Source organism: Scyliorhinus torazame, chromosome 8 (assembly GCF_047496885.1).
Source record: "Scyliorhinus torazame isolate Kashiwa2021f chromosome 8, sScyTor2.1, whole genome shotgun sequence".
Lineage (NCBI taxonomy): Eukaryota > Metazoa > Chordata > Chondrichthyes > Carcharhiniformes > Scyliorhinidae > Scyliorhinus > Scyliorhinus torazame.
In genome coordinates, this window is record NC_092714.1 from 152,983,076 (window position 1) to 153,005,575 (window position 22,500).

The 22,500-nt window shown below is 50.7% G+C and overlaps 1 protein-coding gene and 1 long non-coding RNA gene across 2 annotated transcripts in view; one reads left to right on the top strand and one right to left on the bottom strand.

Moving 5' to 3' along the window:
• The window catches only part of LOC140428199 (uncharacterized), a 124,759-nt gene extending 111,249 nt beyond the window's left edge, over positions 1-13,510 (bottom strand). The window contains exon 1 of the long non-coding RNA XR_011948731.1: positions 13,436-13,510. This is a non-coding gene — a long non-coding RNA (uncharacterized lncRNA). The remainder of the gene's footprint in view (positions 1-13,435) is intronic.
• vwa8 (von Willebrand factor A domain containing 8) overlaps positions 1-22,500 on the top strand; it is a 625,928-nt gene that overhangs the window by 233,030 nt on the left and 370,398 nt on the right. The window contains exon 14 of the mRNA XM_072514383.1: positions 14,750-14,863. Coding sequence (XP_072370484.1) covers positions 14,750-14,863 — 114 coding nt within the window. The remainder of the gene's footprint in view (positions 1-14,749; positions 14,864-22,500) is intronic.

Consider the following 22,500-nt stretch of genomic DNA (forward strand, 5'->3'; position numbering starts at 1 on the left):
GGGCGGTGTGTCTGGGAGTGAGGTTGTGGGCGGTGTGTCGGGGAGTGAGGTTGTGGGCGGTGTGTCGGGGAGTGAGATTCTGAGCGGTGTGTCTGGGAGTGAGGTTCTGGGCGGTGTGTCGGGGAGTGAGGTTCTGGGCGGTGTGTCGGGGAGTGAGGTTGTGGGCGGTGTGTCTGGGAGTGAGGTTCTGGGCGGTGTGTCTGGGAGTGAGATTCTGAGCGGTGTGTCTGGGAGTGAGGTTGTGGGCGGTGTGCCTGGGAGTGAGGTTCTGGGCGGTGTGTCTGGGAGTGAGGTTGTGGGCGGTGTGTCGGGGAGTGAGGTTGTGGGCGGCGTGTCTAGGAGTGAGGTTGTGGGCGGTGTGTCGGGGAGTGAGGTCCTGAGCGGTGTGTCTGGGAGTGAGGTTGTGGGCGGTGTGCCTGGGAGTGAGGTTCTGGGCGGTGTGTCGGGGAGTGAGGTTCTGGGCGGTGTGTCGGGGAGTGAGGTTCTAAGCGGTGTGTCGGGGAGTGAGGTTGTGGGCGGTGTGCCTGGGTGTGAGGTTCTGGGCGGTGTGTCTGGGAGTGAGGTTCTGGGCGGTGTGTCTGGGAGCGAGGTTCTGGGCGGTGTGTCTGGGAGTGAGGTTCTGGGCTGTGTCGGGGAGTGAGGTTCTGGGCGGTGTGTCTGGGTGTGAGGTCCTGGGCGGTGTGTCTGGGAGTGAGGTTCTGGGCGGTGTGTCGGGGAGTGAGGTTCTGGGCGGTGTGTCTGGGTGTGAGGTTCTGGGCGGTGTGTCTGGGAGTGAGGTTCTGGGCGGTGTGTCTGGGAGTGAGGTTCTGAGCTGTGTGTCGGGGAGTGAGGTTCTGGGCGGTGTGTCGGGGAGTGAGGTTCTGGGCGGTGTGTCGGGGAGTGAGGTTCTGGGCGGTGTGTCGGGGAGTGAGGTTCTGAGCGGTGTGTCTGGGAGTGAGGTCCTGGGCGGTGTGTCTGGGTGTGAGGTTCTGGGCGGTGTGTCGGGGAGTGAGGTTCTGGGCGGTGTGTCGGGGAGTGAGGTTCTGAGCGGTGTGTCTGGGAGTGAGGTTCTGGGCGGTGTGTCGGGGAGTGAGGTTCTGGGCGGTGTGTCGGGGAGTGAGGTTCTGAACGGTGTGTCTGGGAGTGAGGTTCTGGACGGTGTGTCGGGGAGTGAGGTTCTGAGCGGTGTGTCTGGGAATGAGGTTCTGGGCGGTGTGTCTGGGAGTGAGGTTCTGGGCGGTGTGCCTGGGAGTGAGGTTGTGGGCTGTGTGTCGGGGAGTGAGGTTCTGAGCGGTGTGTCTGGGAGTGAGGTTGTGGGCGGTGTGCCTGGGAGTGAGGTTCTGGGCGGTGTGCCTGGGAGTGAGGTTGTGGGCGGTGTGTCGGGGAGTGAGGTTCTGGGAGGTGTGTCGGAGAGTGAGGTTCTAAGCGGTGTGTCGGGGAGTGAGGTTGTGGGCGGTGTGCCTGGGTGTGAGGTTCTGGGCGGTGTGTCTGGGAGTGAGGTTCTGGGCTGTGTCGGGGAGTGAGGTTCTGGGCAGTGTGTCTGGGAGTGAGGTTCTGGGCAGTGTGTCTGGGAGTGAGGTTCTGGGCGGTGTGTCTGGGTGTGAGGTCCTGGGCGGTGTGTCTGGGAGTGAGGTTCTGGGCGGTGTGTCTGGGAGTGAGGTTTTGGGCGGTGTGTCTGGGAGTGAGGTTCTGGGCTGTGTCGGGGAGTGAGGTTCTAGGCGGTGTGTCTGGGAGTGAGGTTCTGGGCGGTGTGTCTGGGTGTGAGGTTTTGGGCGGTGTGTCTGGGAGTGAGGTTCTGGGCAGTGTGTCGGGGAGTGAGGTTCTGGGCGGTGTGTCGGGGAGTGAGGTTGTGGGCCGTGTGTCGGGGAGTGAGGTTCTGAGCGGTGTGTCTGGGAGTGAGGTTGTGGGCGGTGTGCCTGGGAGTGAGGTTCTGGGCGGTGTGCCTGGGAGTGAGGTTGTGGGCGGTGTGTCGGGGAGTGAGGTTCTGGGCGGTGTGTCGGAGAGTGAGGTTCTAAGCGGTGTGTCGGGGAGTGAGGTTGTGGGCGGTGTGCCTGGGTGTGAGGTTCTGGGCGGTGTGTCTGGGAGTGAGGTTCTGGGCTGTGTCGGGGAGTGAGGTTCTGGGCAGTTTGTCTGGGAGTGAGGTTCTGGGCAGTGTGTCTGGGAGTGAGGTTCTGGGCAGTGTGTCTGGGAGTGAGGTCCTGGGCGGTGTGTCTGGGAGTGAGGTTCTGGGCGGTGTGTCTGGGAGTGAGGTTTTGGGCGGTGTGTCTGGGAGTGAGGTTTTGGGCGGTGTGTCTGGGAGTGAGGTTCTGGGCTGTGTCGGGGAGTGAGGTTCTAGGCGGTGTGTCTGGGAGTGAGGTTCTGGGCGGTGTGTCTGGGTGTGAGGTTTTGGGCGGTGTGTCTGGGAGTGAGGTTCTGGGCAGTGTGTCGGGGAGTGAGGTTCTGGGCGGTGTGTCGGGGAGTGAGGTTGTGGGCAGTGTGTCGGGGAGTGAGGTTCTGAGCGGTGTGTCTGGGAGTGAGGTTCTGGGCAGTGTGTCGGGGATTGAGGTTCTGAGCGGTGTGTCTGGGAGTGAGGTTCTGGGCAGTGTGTCGGGGAGTGAGGTTCTGGGCAGTGTGTCGGGGAGTGAGTTTGTGGGCTGTGTCGGGGAGTGAGGTTCTGGGCAGTGTGTCGGGGAGTGAGGTTCTGAGCGGTGTGTCTGGGAGTGAGGTTGTGGGCGGTGTGTCGGGGAGTGAGGTTGTGGGCGGCGTGTCTGGGAGTGAGGTTGTGGGCGGTGTGTCGGGGAGTGAGGTTCTGAGCGGTGTGTCTGGGAGTGAGGTTGTGGGCGGTGTGCCTGGGAGTGAGGTTCTGGGCGGTGTGTCGGGGAGTGAGGTTCTGGGCGGTGTGTCGGGGAGTGAGGTTCTAAGCGGTGTGTCGGGGAGTGAGGTTGTGGGCGGTGTGCCTGGGTGTGAGGTTCTGGGCGGTGTGTCTGGGAGTGAGGTTCTGGGCGGTGTGTCTGGGAGCGAGGTTCTGGGCGGTGTGTCTGGGAGTGAGGTTCTGGGCTGTGTCGGGGAGTGAGGTTGTGGGCGGTGTGTCTGGGTGTGAGGTCCTGGGCGGTGTGTCTGGGAGTGAGGTTCTGGGCGGTGTGTCGGGGAGTGAGGTTCTGGGCGGTGTGTCTGGGTGTGAGGTTCTGGGTGGTGTGTCTGGGAGTGAGGTTCTGGGCGGTGTGTCTGGGAGTGAGGTTCTGAGCTGTGTGTCGGGGAGTGAGGTTCTGGGCGGTGTGTCGGGGAGTGAGGTTCTGGGCGGTGTGTCGGGGAGTGAGGTTCTGGCGGTGTGTCGGGGAGTGAGGTTCTGAGCGGTGTGTCTGGGAGTGAGGTCCTGGGCGGTGTGTCTGAGTGTGAGGTTCTGGGCGGTGTGTCGGGGAGTGAGGTTCTGGGCGGTGTGTCGGGGAGTGAGGTTCTGGGCGGTGTGTCGGGGAGTGAGGTTCTGAGCGGTGTGTCTGGGAGTGAGGTTCTGGGCGGTGTGTCGGGGAGTGAGGTTCTGAGCGGTGTGTCTGGGAGTGAGGTTCTGGACGGTGTGTCGGGGAGTGAGGTTCTGAGCGGTGTGTCTGGGAATGAGGTTCTGGGCGGTGTGTCTGGGAGTGAGGTTCTGGGCGGTGTGCCTGGGAGTGAGGTTGTGGGCTGTGTGTCGGGGAGTGAGGTTCTGAGCGGTGTGTCTGGGAGTGAGGTTGTGGGCGGTGTGCCTGGGAGTGAGGTTCTGGGCGGTGTGCCTGGGAGTGAGGTTGTGGGCGGTGTGTCGGGGAGTGAGGTTCTGGGAGGTGTGTCGGAGAGTGAGGTTCTAAGCGGTGTGTCGGGGAGTGAGGTTGTGGGCGGTGTGCCTGGGTGTGAGGTTGTGGGCGGTGTGTCTGGGAGTGAGGTTCTGGGCTGTGTCGGGGAGTGAGGTTCTGGGCAGTGTGTCTGGGAGTGAGGTTCTGGGCAGTGTGTCTGGGAGTGAGGTTCTGGGCGGTGTGTCTGGGTGTGAGGTCCTGGGCGGTGTGTCTGGGAGTGAGGTTCTGGGCGGTGTGTCTGGGAGTGAGGTTTTGGCCGGTGTGTCTGGGAGTGAGGTTCTGGGCTGTGTCGGGGAGTGAGGTTCTAGGCGGTGTGTCTGGGAGTGAGGTTCTGGGCGGTGTGTCTGGGTGTGAGGTTTTGGGCGGTGTGTCGGGGAGTGAGGTTGTGGGCAGTGTGTCGGGGAGTGAGGTTCTGAGCGGTGTGTCTGGGAGTGAGGTTCTGGGCAGTGTGTCGGGGAGTGAGGTTCTGGGCAGTGTGTCGGGGAGTGAGGTTCTGGGCAGTGTGTCGGGGAGTGAGGTTGTGGGCTGTGTGTCGGGGAGTGAGGTTCTGGGCAGTGTGTCGGGGAGTGAGGTTCTGAGCGGTGTGTCTGGGAGTGAGGTTGTGGGCGGTGTGTCGGGGAGTGAGGTTGTGGGCGGCGTGTCTGGGAGCGAGGTCCTGGGCGGTGTGTCGGGGAGTGAGGTTCTGAGCAGTGTGTCGGGGAGTGAGGTTCTGGGCGGTGAGTCTGGGTGTGAGGTTCTGGGCGGTGTGTCTGGGAGTGAGGTTCTGGGCGGTGTGTCGGGGAGTGAGGTTCTGGGCGGTGTGTCGGGGAGTGAGGTTCTGGGCGGTGTGTCGGGGAGTGAGGTTCTGAGCGGTGTGTCTGGGAGTGAGGTCCTGGGCGGTGTGTCTGGGTGTGAGGTTCTGGGCGGTGTGTCGGGGAGTGAGGTTCTGGGCGGTGTGTCGGGGAGTGAGGTTCTGAGCGGTGTGTCTGGGAGTGAGGTTCTGGGCGGTGTGTCGGGGAGTGAGGTTCTGAGCGGTGTGTCTGGGAGTGAGGTTCTGGACGGTGTGTCGGGGAGTGAGGTTCTGAGCGGTGTGTCTGGGAATGAGGTTCTGGGCGGTGTGTCTGGGAGTGAGGTTCTGGGCGGTGTGTCTGGGAGTGAGGTTCTGGGCGGTGTATCGGGGAGTGAGGTTCTGGGCGGTGTGTCGGGGAGTGAGGTTCTGGGCGGTGTGTCTGGGAGTGAGGTTCTGGGCAGTGTGTCTGGGAGTGAGGTTCTGGGCGGTGTGTCTGGGAGTGAGGTACTGGGCGGTGTGTCGGGGAGTGAGGTTCTGGGCAGTGTGTCGGGGAGTGAGGTTCTGGGCAGTGTGTCGGGGAGTGAGGTTCTGGGCGGTGTGTCTGGGAGTGAGGTTCTGGGCAGTGTGTCGGGAAGTGAGGTTGTGGGCAGTGTGTCTGGGAGTGAGGTTCTGAGCGGTGTGTCTGGGAGTGAGGTTCTGGGCAGTGTGTCGGGGATTGAGGTTCTGAGCGGTGTGTCTGGGAGTGAGGTTCTGGGCAGTGTGTCGGGGAGTGAGGTTCTGGGCAGTGTGTCGGGGAGTGAGGTTGTGGGCTGTGTGTCGGAGAGTGAGGTTCTGGGCAGTGTGTCAGGGAGTGAGGTTCTGAGCGGTGTGTCTGGGAGTGAGGTTGTGGGCGGTGTGTCGGGGAGTGAGGTTGTGGGCGGCGTGTCTGGGAGTGAGGTTGTGGGCGGTGTGTCGGGGAGTGAGGTTCTGAGCAGTGTGTCTGGGAGTGAGGTTGTGGGCGGTGTGCCTGGGAGTGAGGTTCTGGGCGGTGTGTCGGGGAGTGAGGTTCTGGGCGGTGTGTCGGGGAGTGAGGTTCTAAGCGGTGTGTCGGGGAGTGAGGTTGTGGGCGGTGTGCCTGGGTGTGAGGTTCTGGGCGGTGTGTCTGGGAGTGAGGTTCTGGGCGGTGTGTCTGGGAGCGAGGTCCTGGGCGGTGTGTCTGGGAGTGAGGTTCTGGGCGGTGTGTCGGGGAGTGAGGTTCTGGGCGGTGTGTCTGGGTGTGAGGTTCTGGGCGGTGTGTCGGGGAGTGAGGTTCTGAGCGGTGTGTCTGGGAGTGAGGTCCTGGGCGGTGTGTCTGGGTGTGAGGTTCTGGGCGGTGTGTCGGGGAGTGAGGTTCTGGGCGGTGTGTCGGGGAGTGAGGTTCTGAGCGGTGTGTCTGGGAGTGAGGTTCTGGGCGGTGTGTCGGGGAGTGAGGTTCTGAGCGGTGTGTCTGGGAGTGAGGTTCTGGACGGTGTGTCGGGGAGTGAGGTTCTGAGCGGTGTGTCTGGGAATGAGGTTCTGGGCGGTGTGTCTGGGAGTGAGGTTCTGGGCGGTGTGTCTGGGAGTGAGGTTCTGGGCGGTGTATCGGGGAGTGAGGTTCTGGGCGGTGTGTCGGGGAGTGAGGTTCTGGGCGGTGTGTCTGGGAGTGAGGTTCTGGGCAGTGTGTCTGGGAGTGAGGTTCTGGGCGGTGTGTCTGGGAGTGAGGTTCTGGGCGGTGTGTCTGGGAGTGAGGTTCTGGGCGGTGTGTCGGGGAGTGAGGTTCTGGGCAGTGTGTCGGGGAGTGAGGTTCTGGGCGGTGTGTCTGGGAGTGAGGTTCTGGGCAGTGTGTCGGGAAGTGAGGTTGTGGGCAGTGTGTCTGGGAGTGAGGTTGTGGGCTGTGTGTCGGGGAGTGAGGTTCTGGGCGGTGTGTTGGGGAGTGAGGTTCTGAGCGGTGTGTCGGGGAGTGAGGTTTTGGGCGGTGTGTCGGGGAGTGAGATTCTGAGTGGTGTGTCTGGGAGTGAGGTTCTGGGCTGTGTGTCGGGGAGTGAGGTTCTGAGCGGTGTGTCTGGGAGTGAGGTTCTGGGCGGTGTGTCGGGGAGTGAGGTTCTGAGCGGTGTGTCTGGGAGTGAGGTTCTGGACGGTGTGTCGGGGAGTGAGGTTCTGAGCGGTGTGTCTGGGAATGAGGTTCTGGGCGGTGTGTCTGGGAGTGAGGTTCTGGGCGGTGTGTCTGGGAGTGAGGTTCTGGGCGGTGTATCGGGGAGTGAGGTTCTGGGCGGTGTGTCGGGGAGTGAGGTTCTGGGCGGTGTGTCTGGGAGTGAGGTTCTGGGCAGTGTGTCTGGGAGTGAGGTTCTGGGCGGTGTGTCTGGGAGTGAGGTTCTGGGCGGTGTGTCTGGGAGTGAGGTTCTGGGCGGTGTGTCGGGGAGTGAGGTTCTGGGCAGTGTGTCGGGGAGTGAGGTTCTGGGCGGTGTGTCTGGGAGTGAGGTTCTGGGCAGTGTGTCGGGAAGTGAGGTTGTGGGCAGTGTGTCTGGGAGTGAGGTTGTGGGCTGTGTGTCGGGGAGTGAGGTTCTGGGCGGTGTGTTGGGGAGTGAGGTTCTGAGCGGTGTGTCGGGGAGTGAGGTTTTGGGCGGTGTGTCGGGGAGTGAGATTCTGAGTGGTGTGTCTGGGAGTGAGGTTCTGGGCTGTGTGTCGGGGAGTGAGGTTCTGAGCGGTGTGTCGGGGAGTGAGGTTCTGGGCGGTGTGTCGGGGAGTGAGATTCTGAGTGGTGTGTCTGGGAGTGAGGTTGTGGGCGGTGTGTCGGGGAGTGAGGTTCTGAGCGATGTGTCTGGGAGTCAGGTTCTGAGCGGTGTGTCTGGGAGTGAGGTTCTGAGTGGTGTGTCGGGGAGTGAGATTCTGGGTACTGTGTCAGGTTGTGAGAATCTGGGAAGGGTGACAGGTAATGAGATTTAAAGGAGTGTCAGCTAGCATGATCAGAACAGATGGGAGACGACCGAAGAAATAGTGAGAATGGAACAGAATCCTGACAGAGTATGTGGAAGTGCAGTTGAGTTAGTTGTGGGTGGCAACATGCTTAAAATGAATATTAGTAAGGCAGCCTAAACTCATAACTGGAGGCATGGAAGTCAAGGAATGGAATTGATGTGTTAGAGATAGACCTTGTGAAGGTGAGACAAGGGTGAAAATTGAAAGATATTTTCCAGTTTTTGATGTGAAGACAAAGTTGCAACAATTCTTGTTCTCATAGTGTAGACATGCCGCCAAAAGGAAAAAGGAGTGATACTGTCAAATCTACAGCCCTGGAGTTATCTGAAAATATGCAGGCCAAGATAAAACCGAAAAAGAAAGCTTACGACCGTCACAATAACCTTTTTACTGTAACAAGTTTTGCGGCGTAAAGAAAGTACGGGGGTGAAGTAAAAATGGAAATTAGGATACAAGGATAGGATAATGTTGAATCAGCAGTAAGCAGAACGCAAAGACGATAAGTTGAAATTAAAGAGCAAGGTTTATCACAAAACAAATGAAAAACTCCTCCGTGCCCCGAGGGAAGCCCCGCCTCTTAAAGGGGAAGTTTATATTCTGGGGAGGTCTTGGGAAACCGTATGGTTCTGATCCCGGGACCTCCATTGAATTATCATAGAATTTTTTTTCATAGAATTTACAGTGCAGAAGGAGGCCATTCGGCCCATCGAGTCTGCACCGGCTCTTGGAAAGAGCACCCTACCCAATGTCCACACCTCCACCCTATCCCCATAACCCAGTAACCCCACCTAACACTAAGGACAATTTTGGACACTAAGGGCAATTTAGCATGGCCAATCCACCTAACCTGCACATCTTTGGACTGTGGGAGGAAACCGGAGCACCTGGAGGAAACCCACGCACACATGGGGAGAATGTGCTGACTCCGCACAGACAGCGCCCCAAGCCGGGAATCGAACCTGGGACCCTGGAGCTGTGAGGCAATTGTGCTATCCACAATGCTACCGTGCTGCCTTGGGGTTGGGGTTCTAACATACGAGAAAATATCGGCAGGTAAAATCAAAGACAATCTGAAGATGTTACCCCAGTGCATTAAGAGCAAGAAAATTACTACATTTCTGAGGAGGAGGTAGAAGTGGACTGTGCAGGGTTCTAGTACTAGGAGGTGGGAATCTGCGGAGAGAAGGTCCCCAGTGGAGATGAGGTCAGTGACAGTCCTGGAAATAACAGCATGATGTTCAGTCGCGGGGTCATCAGAGAGAGGTTGGAAGAAGTGTTTGAGTTAACGTTCTGCCTCTGCACGGTGGTGTGCCAGAAAGCAACAGCACCACCCTTGTCAGCAGGTTTGATAGTTTGATATGAATGACAGGGGTGGAGCTCAGTGAATGGAGTGCAGCAGGTTCAGAGGGAGACAGATTAGCGTGGGTGAATGGAGCAGAGAAACTAAGATGGATGACATCACACTGACTATTCTAACTGAAAAGATCAAGAGCGAATAGGAGGCCAGAGGGAGAGGTTCAGGTGGAGCGAGAGTATTCCAGACAGGTGAAAGGGTCTGTTGAGCAGGGGGAGATGATTGCCCATGGAAGTGAGCGACCGAAGAATAGTTCAATGTTTTGCTGAGCTTTGCATTCAATGAGGTGAGGGAGTAAGGGGAGCACAAATCATTCACCGTCAGAGAACATAGAACATTACAGCACAGTACAGGCCCTTCGGCCCTCGATGTTGCGCCGGACTGTAAAACCACTCTAAAGCCCATCTAAACTATTCCCTTATCGTCCATATGTCTATCCAATGACCATTTGAATGCCCTTAGTGTTGGCGAGTCCACTACTGTTGCAGGCAGGGCATTCCACACCCTTACTACTCTGAGTAAAGAACCTACCTCTGACAACTGTCCTATCTCTATCTCCCCTCAATTTAAAGCTATGTCCCCTCGTGCTAGACATCACCATCCGAGGAAAATGGCTCTCACTGTCCACACTATCCAATCCTCTGATCATCTTGTATGCCTCAATTAAGTCACCTCTTAACCTTCTTCCCTCTAACGAAACCAGCCTCAAGTCCCTCAGCCTTTCCTCATACGATCTTCCCTCCATACCAGGCAACATTCTGGTAAATCTCCTCTGCACCCTTTCCAATGCTTCCACATCCTTCCTATAATGCGGCGACCAGAATTACAATACTCCAAATGCGGCCGCACCAGAGTTTTGTACAGCTGCAACAATACCTCATGGCTCCAAAACTCAATCCCTCTACCAATAAAAGCTAACACACCGTACGCCTTCTTGACAACCGTCTCAACCTGGGTGGCAACTTTCAGGGATCTATGTACATGGACACCGAGATCTCTCTGCTCATCCACACTGCCAAGAATCTTACCTTAGCCCAGTACTCTGTCTTCCTGTTATTCCTTCCAAAATGAATCACCTCACACTTTTCTGCATTAAACTCCATTTGTCACTTCTCAGCCCAGAGCTGCAGCTTATCTATGTCCCTCTGTAACTTGTAGCATCCTTCCGCATTGTCCACAACTCCACCGACTTTAGTGTCATCTGCAAATTTACTCACCCATCCTTCTACGCCCTCCTCCAGGTCATTTATAAAAATGACAAACAGCAGTGGCCCCAAAACAGATCCTTGTGGTACACCACTAGTAACTGGACTCCAATCTGAACATTTCCCATCAACCACCACCCTTTGTCTTCTTCCAGCTAGCCAATTTCTGACCCAAACTGCTAAATCTCCCTGAATCCCATGCCTCCGTATTTTCTGCAGTAGCCTACCGTGGGGAACCTTATCAAATGCTTTACTGAAATCCATATACACCACATCAAGCCAGAGGATATGTGGTGGATACAAGGCGAACAGAGGGATTTGAAGAAGGAATGAGATTAATGTATTATTTGAGGTGATTTTGATCGTTCTGAATTGCTGTTCACCATAGAAATGATTTTTGCAGCAGCATAATGAAAGAACTGAGAGAATATAATTATCAGGAAACTTTAAACAGTGTTTCAGCTGGGGAGAGATAATAGGGATGATTCCCTCTTTTCCCACCACTCAACTGATCCAAGGCATTTTGCGAACTGTCAACAGACAAATGAGACGTTTCTGAAAGAAAGATGATACTCATTCGCGCTCTCTCACATACACTCTCTGTCTCTCTCTCAAGAAAGGATAATAACTACAAAAGGTAGCATGCACTTAGGTCTTATCAATCCTCTCAAGGTCCTCACCTGTCATAGCCTCATTTTCATCAGTCACTGGCATGTTATTTGTGTCTTCCACTGTGAAGACCGACCCAAAAAACCTGTTCAGTTCCTCAGCCATTTCCTCATCTCCCATTATTAAATCTTCCTTCTCATCCTCTAAAGGACCAATATTTACCTTAGCCACTCTTTTTTGTTTTATGTATTTGTAGAAACTTTTACTATCTGTTTTTATATTCTGAGCAAGTTTACTCTCATAATCTATCTTACTCTTCTTTATAGCTTTTTTGTAGCTTTCTGTTGCCCCCTAAAGATTTCCCAGTCCTCTAGTCTCCCACTGATCTTTGCTACTTTGTATGTTTTTTCCTTCAATTTGATACTCTCCCTTATTTCCTTAGATATCCACGGTCGATTTTCCCTCATTTTACCGTCCTTTTTGTTGGTATAAACCTTTGCTGGGCACTGTGAAAAATCACTTGGAAGGCTCTCCACTGTTCCTCAACTGTTTCACCATAAAGTCTTTGCTCCCAGTCTGCCTTAGCTAGTTCTTCTCTCATCCCATTGTAATCTCCTTTGTTTAAGCACAAAACACTAGTGCTTGATTTTACCTTCTCACCCTCCATCTGTATTTTAAATTCCACCATATTGTGATCGCTCCTTCCGAGAGGATCCCTAACTATGAGATCCTGAATCAATCCTGTCTCATTACACAGGACCAGATCTAGGACCGCGTGTTCCCTCGTAGGTTCCATTACATACTGTTCGAGGAAACTATCGCGGATACATTCTATAAACTCCTCCTCAAGGCTGACTTGACCGACCTGGTTAAACCAATCAACATGTAGATTAAAACCCCCCATGATAACTGCTGTACCATTTCTACATGCATCTGTTATTTCTTTGTTTATTGCCTGCCCCACCATAATGTTACTATTTGGTGGCCTATAGATTACTCCTATCAGTGACTTTTTCGCCTTACTATTCCTGATTTCCACCCAAATGGATTCGCCCTTATCCTCCATAGCACCGATGTCATCCCTTACTGTTGCCCGGATGTCATCCTTAAATAACAGAGCTACACCACCTCCCTTACCATCCACTCTGTCCTTCCGTATAGTTTGATACCCTTGGATATTTAACTCCCAGTCGTGACCATCCTTTAATCATGTTTCAGTAATGGCCACTAAATCATAGTCATTCACGATGATTTGCGCCATCAACTCATTTACCTTATTCCAAATACTACGAGCATTCAGGTAAAGTACACTTATGTTGGCTTTTTTACCTCTGTTCTTAATCTTAACACCTCGATCAGTAACCTCTCCTTAGTTATTTTTCCTCTTAACCTTTCTCCTAATTTTTCTTGTCGTCGAACCCATATCTTCCTGTAACAACCTGCCGCATCGCTTACCATTAATGTTTTCACTTCCCGTTTTATTTCTTTTAGTATTCCTGGTCCTATTCACTGAGCTCCCCTCAGTCACTGTACCTTGTACTGTCGCCCTTTTTGATTTTTGACTATGGCTTCTCTGTTTTACACTTTCCCCCTTACTGCCTTTTATTTCTGTCCCTGTTTTACTACCTCCCAACTTCCTGCATCGGTTCCCATCCCCCTGCCACATTAGTTTAAACTCTCCGCAACAGCTCTAGCAAACACCCCCCCCAGGACATCGGTTCCAGTCCTGCCCAGGTGCAGACCGTCCGGTTTGTACTGGTCCCACCTCCCCCAGAACCGGTTCCAATGTCCCAGGAATTTGAATCCCTCCCTCTTGCACCATCTCTCGAGCCACGTATTCATCCTCTATATCCTGACATTCCTACTCTGACTAGCTCGTGGCACTGGTAGCAATCCTGAGATTACTACCTTTGAGGTCCTACTTTTTAGTTTAACTCCTAGCTCCCTAAATTCAGCTTGTAGGACCTCGTCCCGTTTTTTACCTATATCGTTGGTGCCTATGTGCACCACGACAGCTGGCTGTCCCCCCCCCCCCCCAGAATGTTCTGCAGCCGCTCCGAGGCATCCTTGACCCTTGCACCAGGGAGGCAACATACCATCCTGGAGTCTCGATTGCGTCCGCAGAACCGCCTGTCTATTCCCCTTACAATTGAGTCCCCTATCACTATAGCCCTGCCATTCTTCTTCCTGCCCAGCTGCGCAGCAGAGCCAGCCACGGTGCCATGAACCTGGCTGCTGCTGCCTTCCCCTGGTGAGCCATCTCCCTCAACAGTATCCAAAGCGGTCTATCTCTTTTGCAGGGAGATGACCGCAGAGGACACCTGCACTGCCTTCCTACTCTTGCTCTGTCTTTTGGTCACCCATTTACTATCTCCCTCAGTACCTTTCACCTGCGGTGTGACCAACTCGCTAAACGTGCTATCCACGATGTCCTCAGCATCGCGGATGCTCCAAAGTGAGTCCATCCGCAGCTCCAGAGCCGTCAGGCGGTCTAACAGGAGCTGCAACTGGACACACCTCTTGCACGTGAAGGAGCCAGGGACAGTGGACGTGTCCCTGAGCTCCCACATCGCACACGAGGAGCACGACACGGGTCTGAGATCTCCTGCCATGTCTTAAACCTTCGGTTAACTTCAATAATTTCAATTTCCCCCCAAAAAATTTTTAAATAAATAAATAAACAATGAAGAAAAAAATAAATAAATATACCAATGAAAAGAAACAGAAAAACAGAAACACTACTTACCAGTCACAACAAGCACTTCCTCCCCACCCAGCTTTGAATTTCCACCTCGATTCAAATTCCCAAACTCACTCTTCGCTGTGTCTCACTCCTGGCTCTGTCTTCTCTCTGGCTCACTGGGAGAACTCACTGGGAGGGAGTTTACAAGTGGCTCTTTTTAAACTGTCCTGAATTGACTCCCCTCCCCCACCTGCTTTTAGATCAAAGTAGATTAAAGTGACTGACACTTAACTGCCAACCAGTTATGTGAGTGGGTGGGACAGCCCTTGTTAACCTACACTGCACTTTCAGATGTATCCTCCATAAACACATGAATCTCTATTTATGAATGTGACAACTATCTGGGTTTTCTTTTTCTTCTGGAGTGAATGGTGAGTGATAACCTGATTGGGCTCTTTAAAATGAGAGTTTTGACAGGTTAGATGTAGAAAAGATGTTTTCACTTGGCAGAGAGTTCAAAATTTGGGGCAATCAATACTTATATATCTGCTTTAAAAAATCCAATAATAGCTTCAAGAGAGGATGTGGAACTTGTTATGACATTGAATGGTTAGACCAATTTAAGGAAAGCTAGAAATGTACATGAAGGTGCTTGGAATAACATGATACATTGATGGGATAACATGAAGTAGAGGGAGAGGAGGCTTGTGTTGGCTATAAATACTGGCATAGTCCTGTTTATGTTCTGTACATACTCTAATATAACATGTAAAACTACGTAATATGAGTATATGCAGATTACACTGATATATTTTTATATAAGTATTGATTGGTTTTACATTTAAAAAGTAAACCAAAACAGGAAATTAGAAAATAATGTGAGGAACGTACTCTAATTTAAACTGCTATATGCTATGGCTCTTTATGGAACAGCCACAACAAAATAAATAAATTTCTTCTCTGAGAGTAGTGAATCTGTGGAATTCTTTACCCCTGAGAGCTGTAGAGGCTGGGATGTTGGGGATGTTGAAGGCTGAGATAGACAGATTTTTAATCAGCTAGGGAATCCAGGGTTGTGGCAATAAGGCGGGAAAGTGGAGATGAGAATTATCACATCAGATCTGTCATGATCTCATTGAATGGCAGAGCAGTTTGGACAGGCCAAATAGCCTATTTCTTCTCCTATGTCTTATGGCCTTGCCCTTCATTCTGTTTGTTTTGCCAATTACATTAAATATAATTGCTAACCCTCCTGCCATGGGAAACCAATTCTCCTGCATGACTGCTACAGATAACAATGTAAAGCGGATGTTTTTGTTTATCATTGTCTTTTGCAGGTGCTGCAAATGGATTTATTGACTTGATTTTCTTTAATAGGCTTATTCATGACAGAGAGTTGACACTATATGATGGCTCCCGCTTACTCAGGGCAGATCGATATCGAGAACTGAAAAAGGTGCTTTCTCTTTCTGATGAAGATCTTCAACAGAGGTATTGGCACAGATTATAACGCAAGATTGAACATGAGTTTAAACACTTTTCACTCCCTGTTCACTTAAGCATGCCATAAATTACATTTTGTTCAGCAAGATTTGGCCTAAGATTTAAAACATTTTTAAAAGTTTGTTTTACGATCATTGTAATCAAAGCTATTTTGAGTAGGAACTCACCATCTTGTGCCTGTGATAATAGGCCTGTGTTGTGTAATATTAGACTTCTGGTGTTTGAAATACAAATGGTTAGAATGGAGGGGTCAGGTCTTGCAAATCAGGAAATTGAACCATTTCCTTGTGATATCACCTGTCGTACATGTACTCTGTGGAATGAAGTACATCCCTCAATACATCTTGCATACAGATGTTTTCCTTAGTGAATCAGTTCACCAAAATAGATGGTATTTTGATAGTAGAACTCTGATGGTCCCCAATTATCAGCCCACAAAATGGTACTGCCCTTATTCCTTTGGAAACTATGAGATGGATTAATCCATTCTTTTAAAGTTCAGTTTTAAAACTAGGCATAAGACAGTGAATGAGTCAGGTTGTGAAATTAATTTCTAGGGTTAGTGGCTGAAGCTGGACGTATGCTAGCATTGAAAGTCTGATTGGATGGGTGGGTGAAGCAAAGGGGGATAAGAAGATACGGGGCAGAAATAAAAAGAGACTTGCAATTTGCATAGCATATCTCATGATTTCCCAACGTGCTTTGCAGCCAGTGAAGCACTTCTGAAATGTAGTCACTGCTATAATGTAGAAAACACAGCAGCCAATTTGTGCTCAGCAAGCTCCCATAAAAGCATTGTGATGATAACCAGAGAATCTAGTTTAGTTATGTTGGTAGAGGAATAAATATTGATTATTATCTGACGTAAACTTCCAGGACTGGTCATCAGAATAGTGCCATGTCTATCTGAGAGGGTAGATGATTCATGTATTTGAGAGGCAGCACTTCTGACTCATTCAGTTCTACAGAATCACAGAATCTCACAGTGCAGACAAAGCCCTTAGTCCCATTGAATCTGCACCAACACGTGAAAAACACTTGACCTATTTACCTAATCCCACTTACCAGCACTTGGCCCACAGCTTTGAATGTTATAAAATACCAAGTGCTCATCGAGGTACCTGCCTAATCACATTTGCTAGCACTTGGCCTATAACTTTGAATGTTATGACATGACAAGTGCTCATCCAGGTACCTTTTAAAAGATATGAGGCAACCCTGGAGTGTAAACCTGGATTATATGCTAAAGACTCTGGAAGGAACTTGAACTCCTTATTGCAGACTTTGAGGTGATTGTGTCACTTCACTGTAACATGGCTGATATAAACAATGTGGTAACTGTTGGAACGATTTGCTTGCATGGAGAGTAAACACTGCCAAGTTGAGCCAAATGGCATGTTTCCTACTGCAACTTTTAAATATGTAGTACTGCTCATTTGGTAGCAGGAATCAGAGTTCTGTAGTTGGATTAGCTATTTTGCATCAGTGAATCGAACAGAATACATTCAACACTCAGATTTTAAATAACCACACAAGGATTTAAAATAGAAAGATTTGGTTCATTATTCCAGCAACAGGTCCATAAATATTTTGATACTTATGGGCTCAAAGTACAAGGATAGTGCAAGAAATTGAAATTGGGATGGAAGATCAGTCATGATATTCAAATGGCAAAATGACCCAATCTTTATGTAGCTTATGCACTAGAGTGAGATCAATACCCAAGGAGCCATACACCAAGTACCAGTTCACGGGAAGCATGCAAAATATACCCATGAAAACTATACATGGGCGGCATGATGGCACAGTGGTTAGCACTGCTGCATCACACCGCCAGAGACCCAGGTTCAATTCTGGCCTTGGGTGACTGTGGAGTTTGCACATTCTTCCCGTGTCTTACGTGGGTTTTCTTCGGTGCCTACCACAGACCAAAGATGTGCCAGTCAAATGCTAAATTTTCCCTTCGTGTTCAAAGGTTAGGTGGGGTTACAGGGATAGGGTGGGGATTGGGCCTGGGAATCGTGCTCTTTCAGAGGGTCCGAGCAGTCTCAATGGGCTGAATGGCCTCCTTCTGATCTGTGGGGATTCGATGATAAGGAACAGGTGAATGCTTTCAGGAGAGTTGTGACAATTATGGGAAGGATCAAATGATGCTGTTAATTTATTTTCAAACACATTACGAAAACCCCGTGTTCAATTCCCTTCCGATTACAACATAATGCATTTGGCTTCCGATTTTTGCAACAGCTAATGAGTTCCATTTTTATTTCCACCACATGTTGATCGAAAAAATCCTGCTACATTGCCTAAAAATAGCAAGGGATCGCTATATTGAGCATGACAAATTAAGCTATTTTTGTGTTAAACATAGTAATTGGGTTACTTATCAGTTCAATGTTAAATCACATATTCTGTGCAAGGGAGAACATGTCAGATTGGAACATGTATATTTTTAGAGATGTAAGGCTCTATTTTAGTGAACCATCATCCTCTCATCAGATATAAATATTTCTATCATCCCACAAAACATCCTGGTCTGGTTCTTTGTCTAATAATCCGTTAAATATCATAAAATCAACCAAGGAAATAGCATCGGCCAATTTAAATAAAGTTAGTGCAGCAGAAAATTAATCTCTTGGTGTAATCCTCCTCTTTTCCTTAGTCATCATTCAGGAGCACTGAGGCATAGCAATTTAGAATCAGTGGTTTAAAGATATGTTTTGCCTTACAAATTGGTCTGGAATTAGAGGCAGATGTTCCCCGAGGACAAAGGTCCTTATTAAATGCCAGAAAAACAGTGAATTCAATGGTTTCAGAGTAGGTATACCATGTTGAAGAACCATGTATTTTCTTAATATAAAATATATAATCACTGATTAGATATCGTCCTTCATTGGCTGTGCAAGGCCAGGGTTTGAATGAGTGATGACATTACTTCATTAACCATCCATGAGAAAATATCCGTCAAGTATAGGGAGACGATGCGGAATGAATAGGCTTGTGCTATTCGCGTACTGGAAGGAGATGAGGTCCAGGGCCATAATTGAAAATCATTGTTGCTCATTGATGAACAATAAGATCACATTGCACAAACTTGCTCAAGTCCCATGCGTTGATGTAATGGTATTACTTCAGGACATGATCACACATATAAAAGGCACAGACACAGGGGCTGCTGAAGGGACTCTTTTAGTCATACTGAGGCCATCCAAAGCAGTTTAATGACATGATTATGACTTTATGACTAGAGCTTTGGTGGGCGGCACGGTGGCGCAGTGGTTGGCACTGCTGCCTATGGCACTGAGGACCCTTGTTCGATCCCGGCCCCAGGTCACTGTCCGTGTGGAGTTTGCATATTCTCCCGGGTCTGCGTGGGTTTCACCCCCATAACCCAAAGATATGCAGGGTAGGTGGATTGGCCATGCTAAATTGCCCCTTAATTGGAAAAACATAATTGGGTACTCTAAATTTTAAATAAAAATGAATGGAGCTCTGGTATGAGTTATAATTGATACCTATGTCTGATATTACCAGAGGAATTGTACATGGTCCCTTAAAAACGTTTCATGTCTCAATCAGATCACCTCTCATTCTTTTAAACTCTTGGCTTCATCAGCCTAGTCTAGTAAATATGTCCACATTAGACAACCCTCATCCCAGGAATTAGTCCAGTGAAGCTTTGTTGTGCTCCCTCTGATGCAAGTACAGGATATATTTTCTTCCTCAGTACTCTGGGTGTGGTCTCAGCAAGGCCCTGTACAATCGCAGTAAGATTTGTTCACTCTTACACTCCAATCTCTTTGTACTAAGCACTAAAATGGTATTCATGTTCCAAACTATTTGCTGTCCTTTGCATGTTAACTTACTATTTTTGTGTAAAGTGATATCCTCTGACATCCATTTCTCAGTCTCTCACTTTTTACAAAATATTCTGCTTTGCTATCACCGTGGATTACTTCACTCTCTCTCATTGTATTTCATCCAGCATGATCTTGCCTGCTCACTTAAACTGTCTGTATGCCATTGCAGCCTTTATGCATCCTCACTGCTTTCTTTCTCACCTAACCCTATTGTCAACAAACTCATACATTGCACTCTGGTCCCCTTATCTAAGTCGGGCGGCATGGTGGCTGGTTAGCACTGCTGCTTCACAGTTCCAGGGTCCCAGGTACAATTCCGGCCTCGGGTGACAGTCTGTGTGGAGTTTGCATTTCTTCCTGTGTCTCCGTGGGTTTCCTCCGGGTGCTCCGGTTTCCCCCCACAGTCCAAAGATGTGCAGGTTAGGTGGATTGGCCATGCTAAATTGCCCCTCAGCGTCCAAAAGGTTAGGTTGGGTAACGGGGATAGGGTGGAAGAATGGATGCTGTTTCCAAGGGCCGGTGCAGACACAATGGGCCGAATAGCCTCCTTCTGCACTGTAAATTCTATGATTCTATAATAAGTCATTAATATATTAGATTGTAAAAAGCTGAAACCCGAGCACTGATATCCCACCAGTTAGAGACAGCCAGCTCAAAATGATCCATTTTCGCTCTCTTTCCTTTACTTAAACCAATTCTCATTCCATATTAATCAATTACCCTAATTCCATGAATCTGGACTGTGTACATCACACCCTTAGTGAATGCTTTCAGAATGTGCCACATCCGCTAGTTCCCCAACCTCAAAAAAAAAACTAGCAGATTTTTCAAATGCTACTTTCCTTTCATGAATCAATATTCACTCTTCTTAGTCATATCATGGGTCTTTTAAGTGCTCAGTTACTTTGTCCCTAATAATAGATTATTGCAATTGTAAGCTACTTATGTCAGATTAACTGGCCTACCTTACCTGAAAACTTCGACACCAAGTTTGTATTCAAATACTCTCAGAAATGGTCAGTGATCACTTGATATCAAATATTCTAATTTAGAATAGGTTTTGCATGTAGTCAGCAACATTTTGCCATCTTTGATAACAAATGTGCTTGAAGGCAGCAACTGCACTTAGTATAAAAGCAAATTACTGCAGATGCTGGAATCTGAAACCAAAAGAGAAAATGCTGGAAAATCTCAGCAGGTCTGGCAGCATCTGTAAGGAGAGAAATGAGCTCACGTTTCGGGTCCAAATGACCCTTTGTCAAAGCTAAAAGGCATAGAAAGTGGGAGATATTTATACTGTAGGGTGAGGGAATGAAAGGTGAGTCATAACCGCAGAAAGCAAGGGAAGAGAGTGCTAATGGCAGTGACCAGAAGAATAGCAGGTGTGAAAGGCCAAACGGCAGAGCAACTAAAATCAGAGGGTAAGCTGTGACAGATGTAGATGTGGAGGGAGGGGGGACATGGGTGGGAGGAAAGAAAAATTAGAAAAAGAGTGGGAAGGGGGAAGCAATGGGAGAAAAGGTAAGGGGGGGATAAGATGGGGGGGAATATATAAGAAAGAAAGAAAAGATGAAAGACAGTTAAAATTATATGGAATGAAAACAAAAGAGTCAACGTGGGGTAGAGCTAATCGTCTGAAGTTGTTGAATTCGATATCGAGACCGGAAGGCTGCAGCATGAAAGTTGCCAAGACAGTAGGTGGGAGAGAGAGGAGCCGAGACTGTGGGAGCGAGAGAAAGGGACCGAGAGAGTGGAAGGGAGAGAGAGAGGGGACGAGACAGTGGGAGGGAGAGAGAGAGGGGCTGGGGCAGCGGGAGGGAGAGAGAGGGAGAGGGGCCAGGGCAGTGGGAGGGAGAGAGAGAGGGGACGAGACAGTGCGAGGGAGAGAGAGGGGCCGGGGCAGCGGAAGAGAGAGAGAGAGAGGGGCCAGGGCAGTGGGAGGGAGAGAGGGGCCACGGCAGTGGGAGGGAGAGAGAGAAAGGGGCCAGGGCAGTGGGAGGGAGAGAGAGAGAGAGAGAGAGGCCGAGACAGTGGGAGGGAGAGAAAGGGGGAGAGACACTGGGAGGGGGAGAGACTGTGGGAGGGAGAGAGAGGGGGAGAGACTGTGGGAGGGAGAGAGAGGGGCCGAGGGAGAGAGAGGGGACGAGACAGTGGGAGGGAGCAAGAGTGGCCGAGAGAGTGGGAGGGAGAGAGAGAGGGGATGAAACAGTGGGAGGGAGAGAGAGAGAGGGGACGAGACAGTGCGAGGGAGAGAGAGAGAGGGCCAGGGCAGTGGGAGGGAGAGAGAGAGGGGTCAGGGCAGTGGGAGGGAGAGAGAGAGGGGACGAGACAGTGCGAGGGAGAGAGAGGGGCCGGGGCAGCGGAAGAGAGAGAGAGAGAGGGGCCAGGGCAGTGGGAGGGAGAGAGAGGCTACGGCAGTGGGAGGGAGAGAGAGAAAGGGGCCAGGGCAGTGGGAGGGAGAGAGAGAGAGAGGCCGAGACAGTGGGAGGGAGAGAAAGGGGGAGAGACACTGGGAGGGGGAGAGACTGTGGGAGGGAGAGAGAGGGGACCAGACAGTGGGAGGGAGCAAGAGTGGCCGAGAGAGTGGGAGGGAGAGAGAGAGGGGATGAAACAGTGGGAGGGAGAGAGAGAAGGGATGAAACAGTGGGAGGAAGAGAGAGAGGGGGGTCGAAACAGTGGGAGGGAGGGAGAGGGGCCGAGTGCGAGAGGGGCCAAGGCAGAGGGAGGGAGAGGGGCCGAGGCAGTGGAAGGGAGGGCGAGAGGGGCCGAGGCAGTGGGAGGGAGGGCGAGAGGGGCCGAGGCAGTGGGAGGGAGAGAGAGGGGCCCAGGCAGTGGGAGGGAGAGAGATGGGCCGAGAGAGTGGGAGGGAGGGCGAGAGGGGCCGAGGCAGTGGGAGGGAGAGAGAGTGTGGCCGAGGCAGTGGGAGGGAGCGAGAGAGGAGCCGAGGCAGTGGGAGGGAGTGAGAGGGGCCGAGGCAGTGGGAGGGAGAGAGAGGGGCCGAGGCAGTGGGAGGGAGAGAGAGGGGCCGAGGCAGTGGGAGGGAGAGAGAGGGAGAGAATAGGCGAGAGAGGTGAAGAAAATTACTGCAATCTCGATGGAATGCAGGTTTCGGGCTGGGTGGGGTGAAAGTCAATTTCCCCAGTGGCTTGCTGGGGGTGTAAACCTGCAAGGATTGGTGGTGGGGGGGGGGGGGGGCACACACACAACACTATGACTGCTGCAATTGGTGCAGGGGTGGTGGTCGGAGTAGGCAGGGTTGTGCTGAACTTTATTATAGCTTATGATGAAAAACATAAAACTAGCCCATCAAAATATATGTTAAACAGTCTGTTTTTCCTGAAGCAGGCCCAGTTTTAGTATGCTTGAAGCCATTTAAATTGAGAAATATGGAAAATATACTCAGTGATTGTTTGTAGTGTCCGAGTGCCATGCTGCTATTTGCAAATATTTGAGTTTTGTGGTGTCGGGGCAATTGATATCAACTATGTCATTAATGCTACTTGCAATGTTAAATGATGGCCAAATTATTGCTTTTGAGCACAATAAATGTCAAATGAACGCTAAATGATTGCTTCTGAGCATAATTGATATCGCATTAGTACAAATGAACACTGAATGTAAATGAAGTCAACGTTTTCACTATAAATTCCTATTTCTCTCTCCTTTCATGAAAAGTGGGTCTTACATAGAAATAGAAAATAGAAGGAGAAGACCATTTGTGACTAAGAGCCTGTTTCACCATTCATGAGGATCTTATGAGGAATC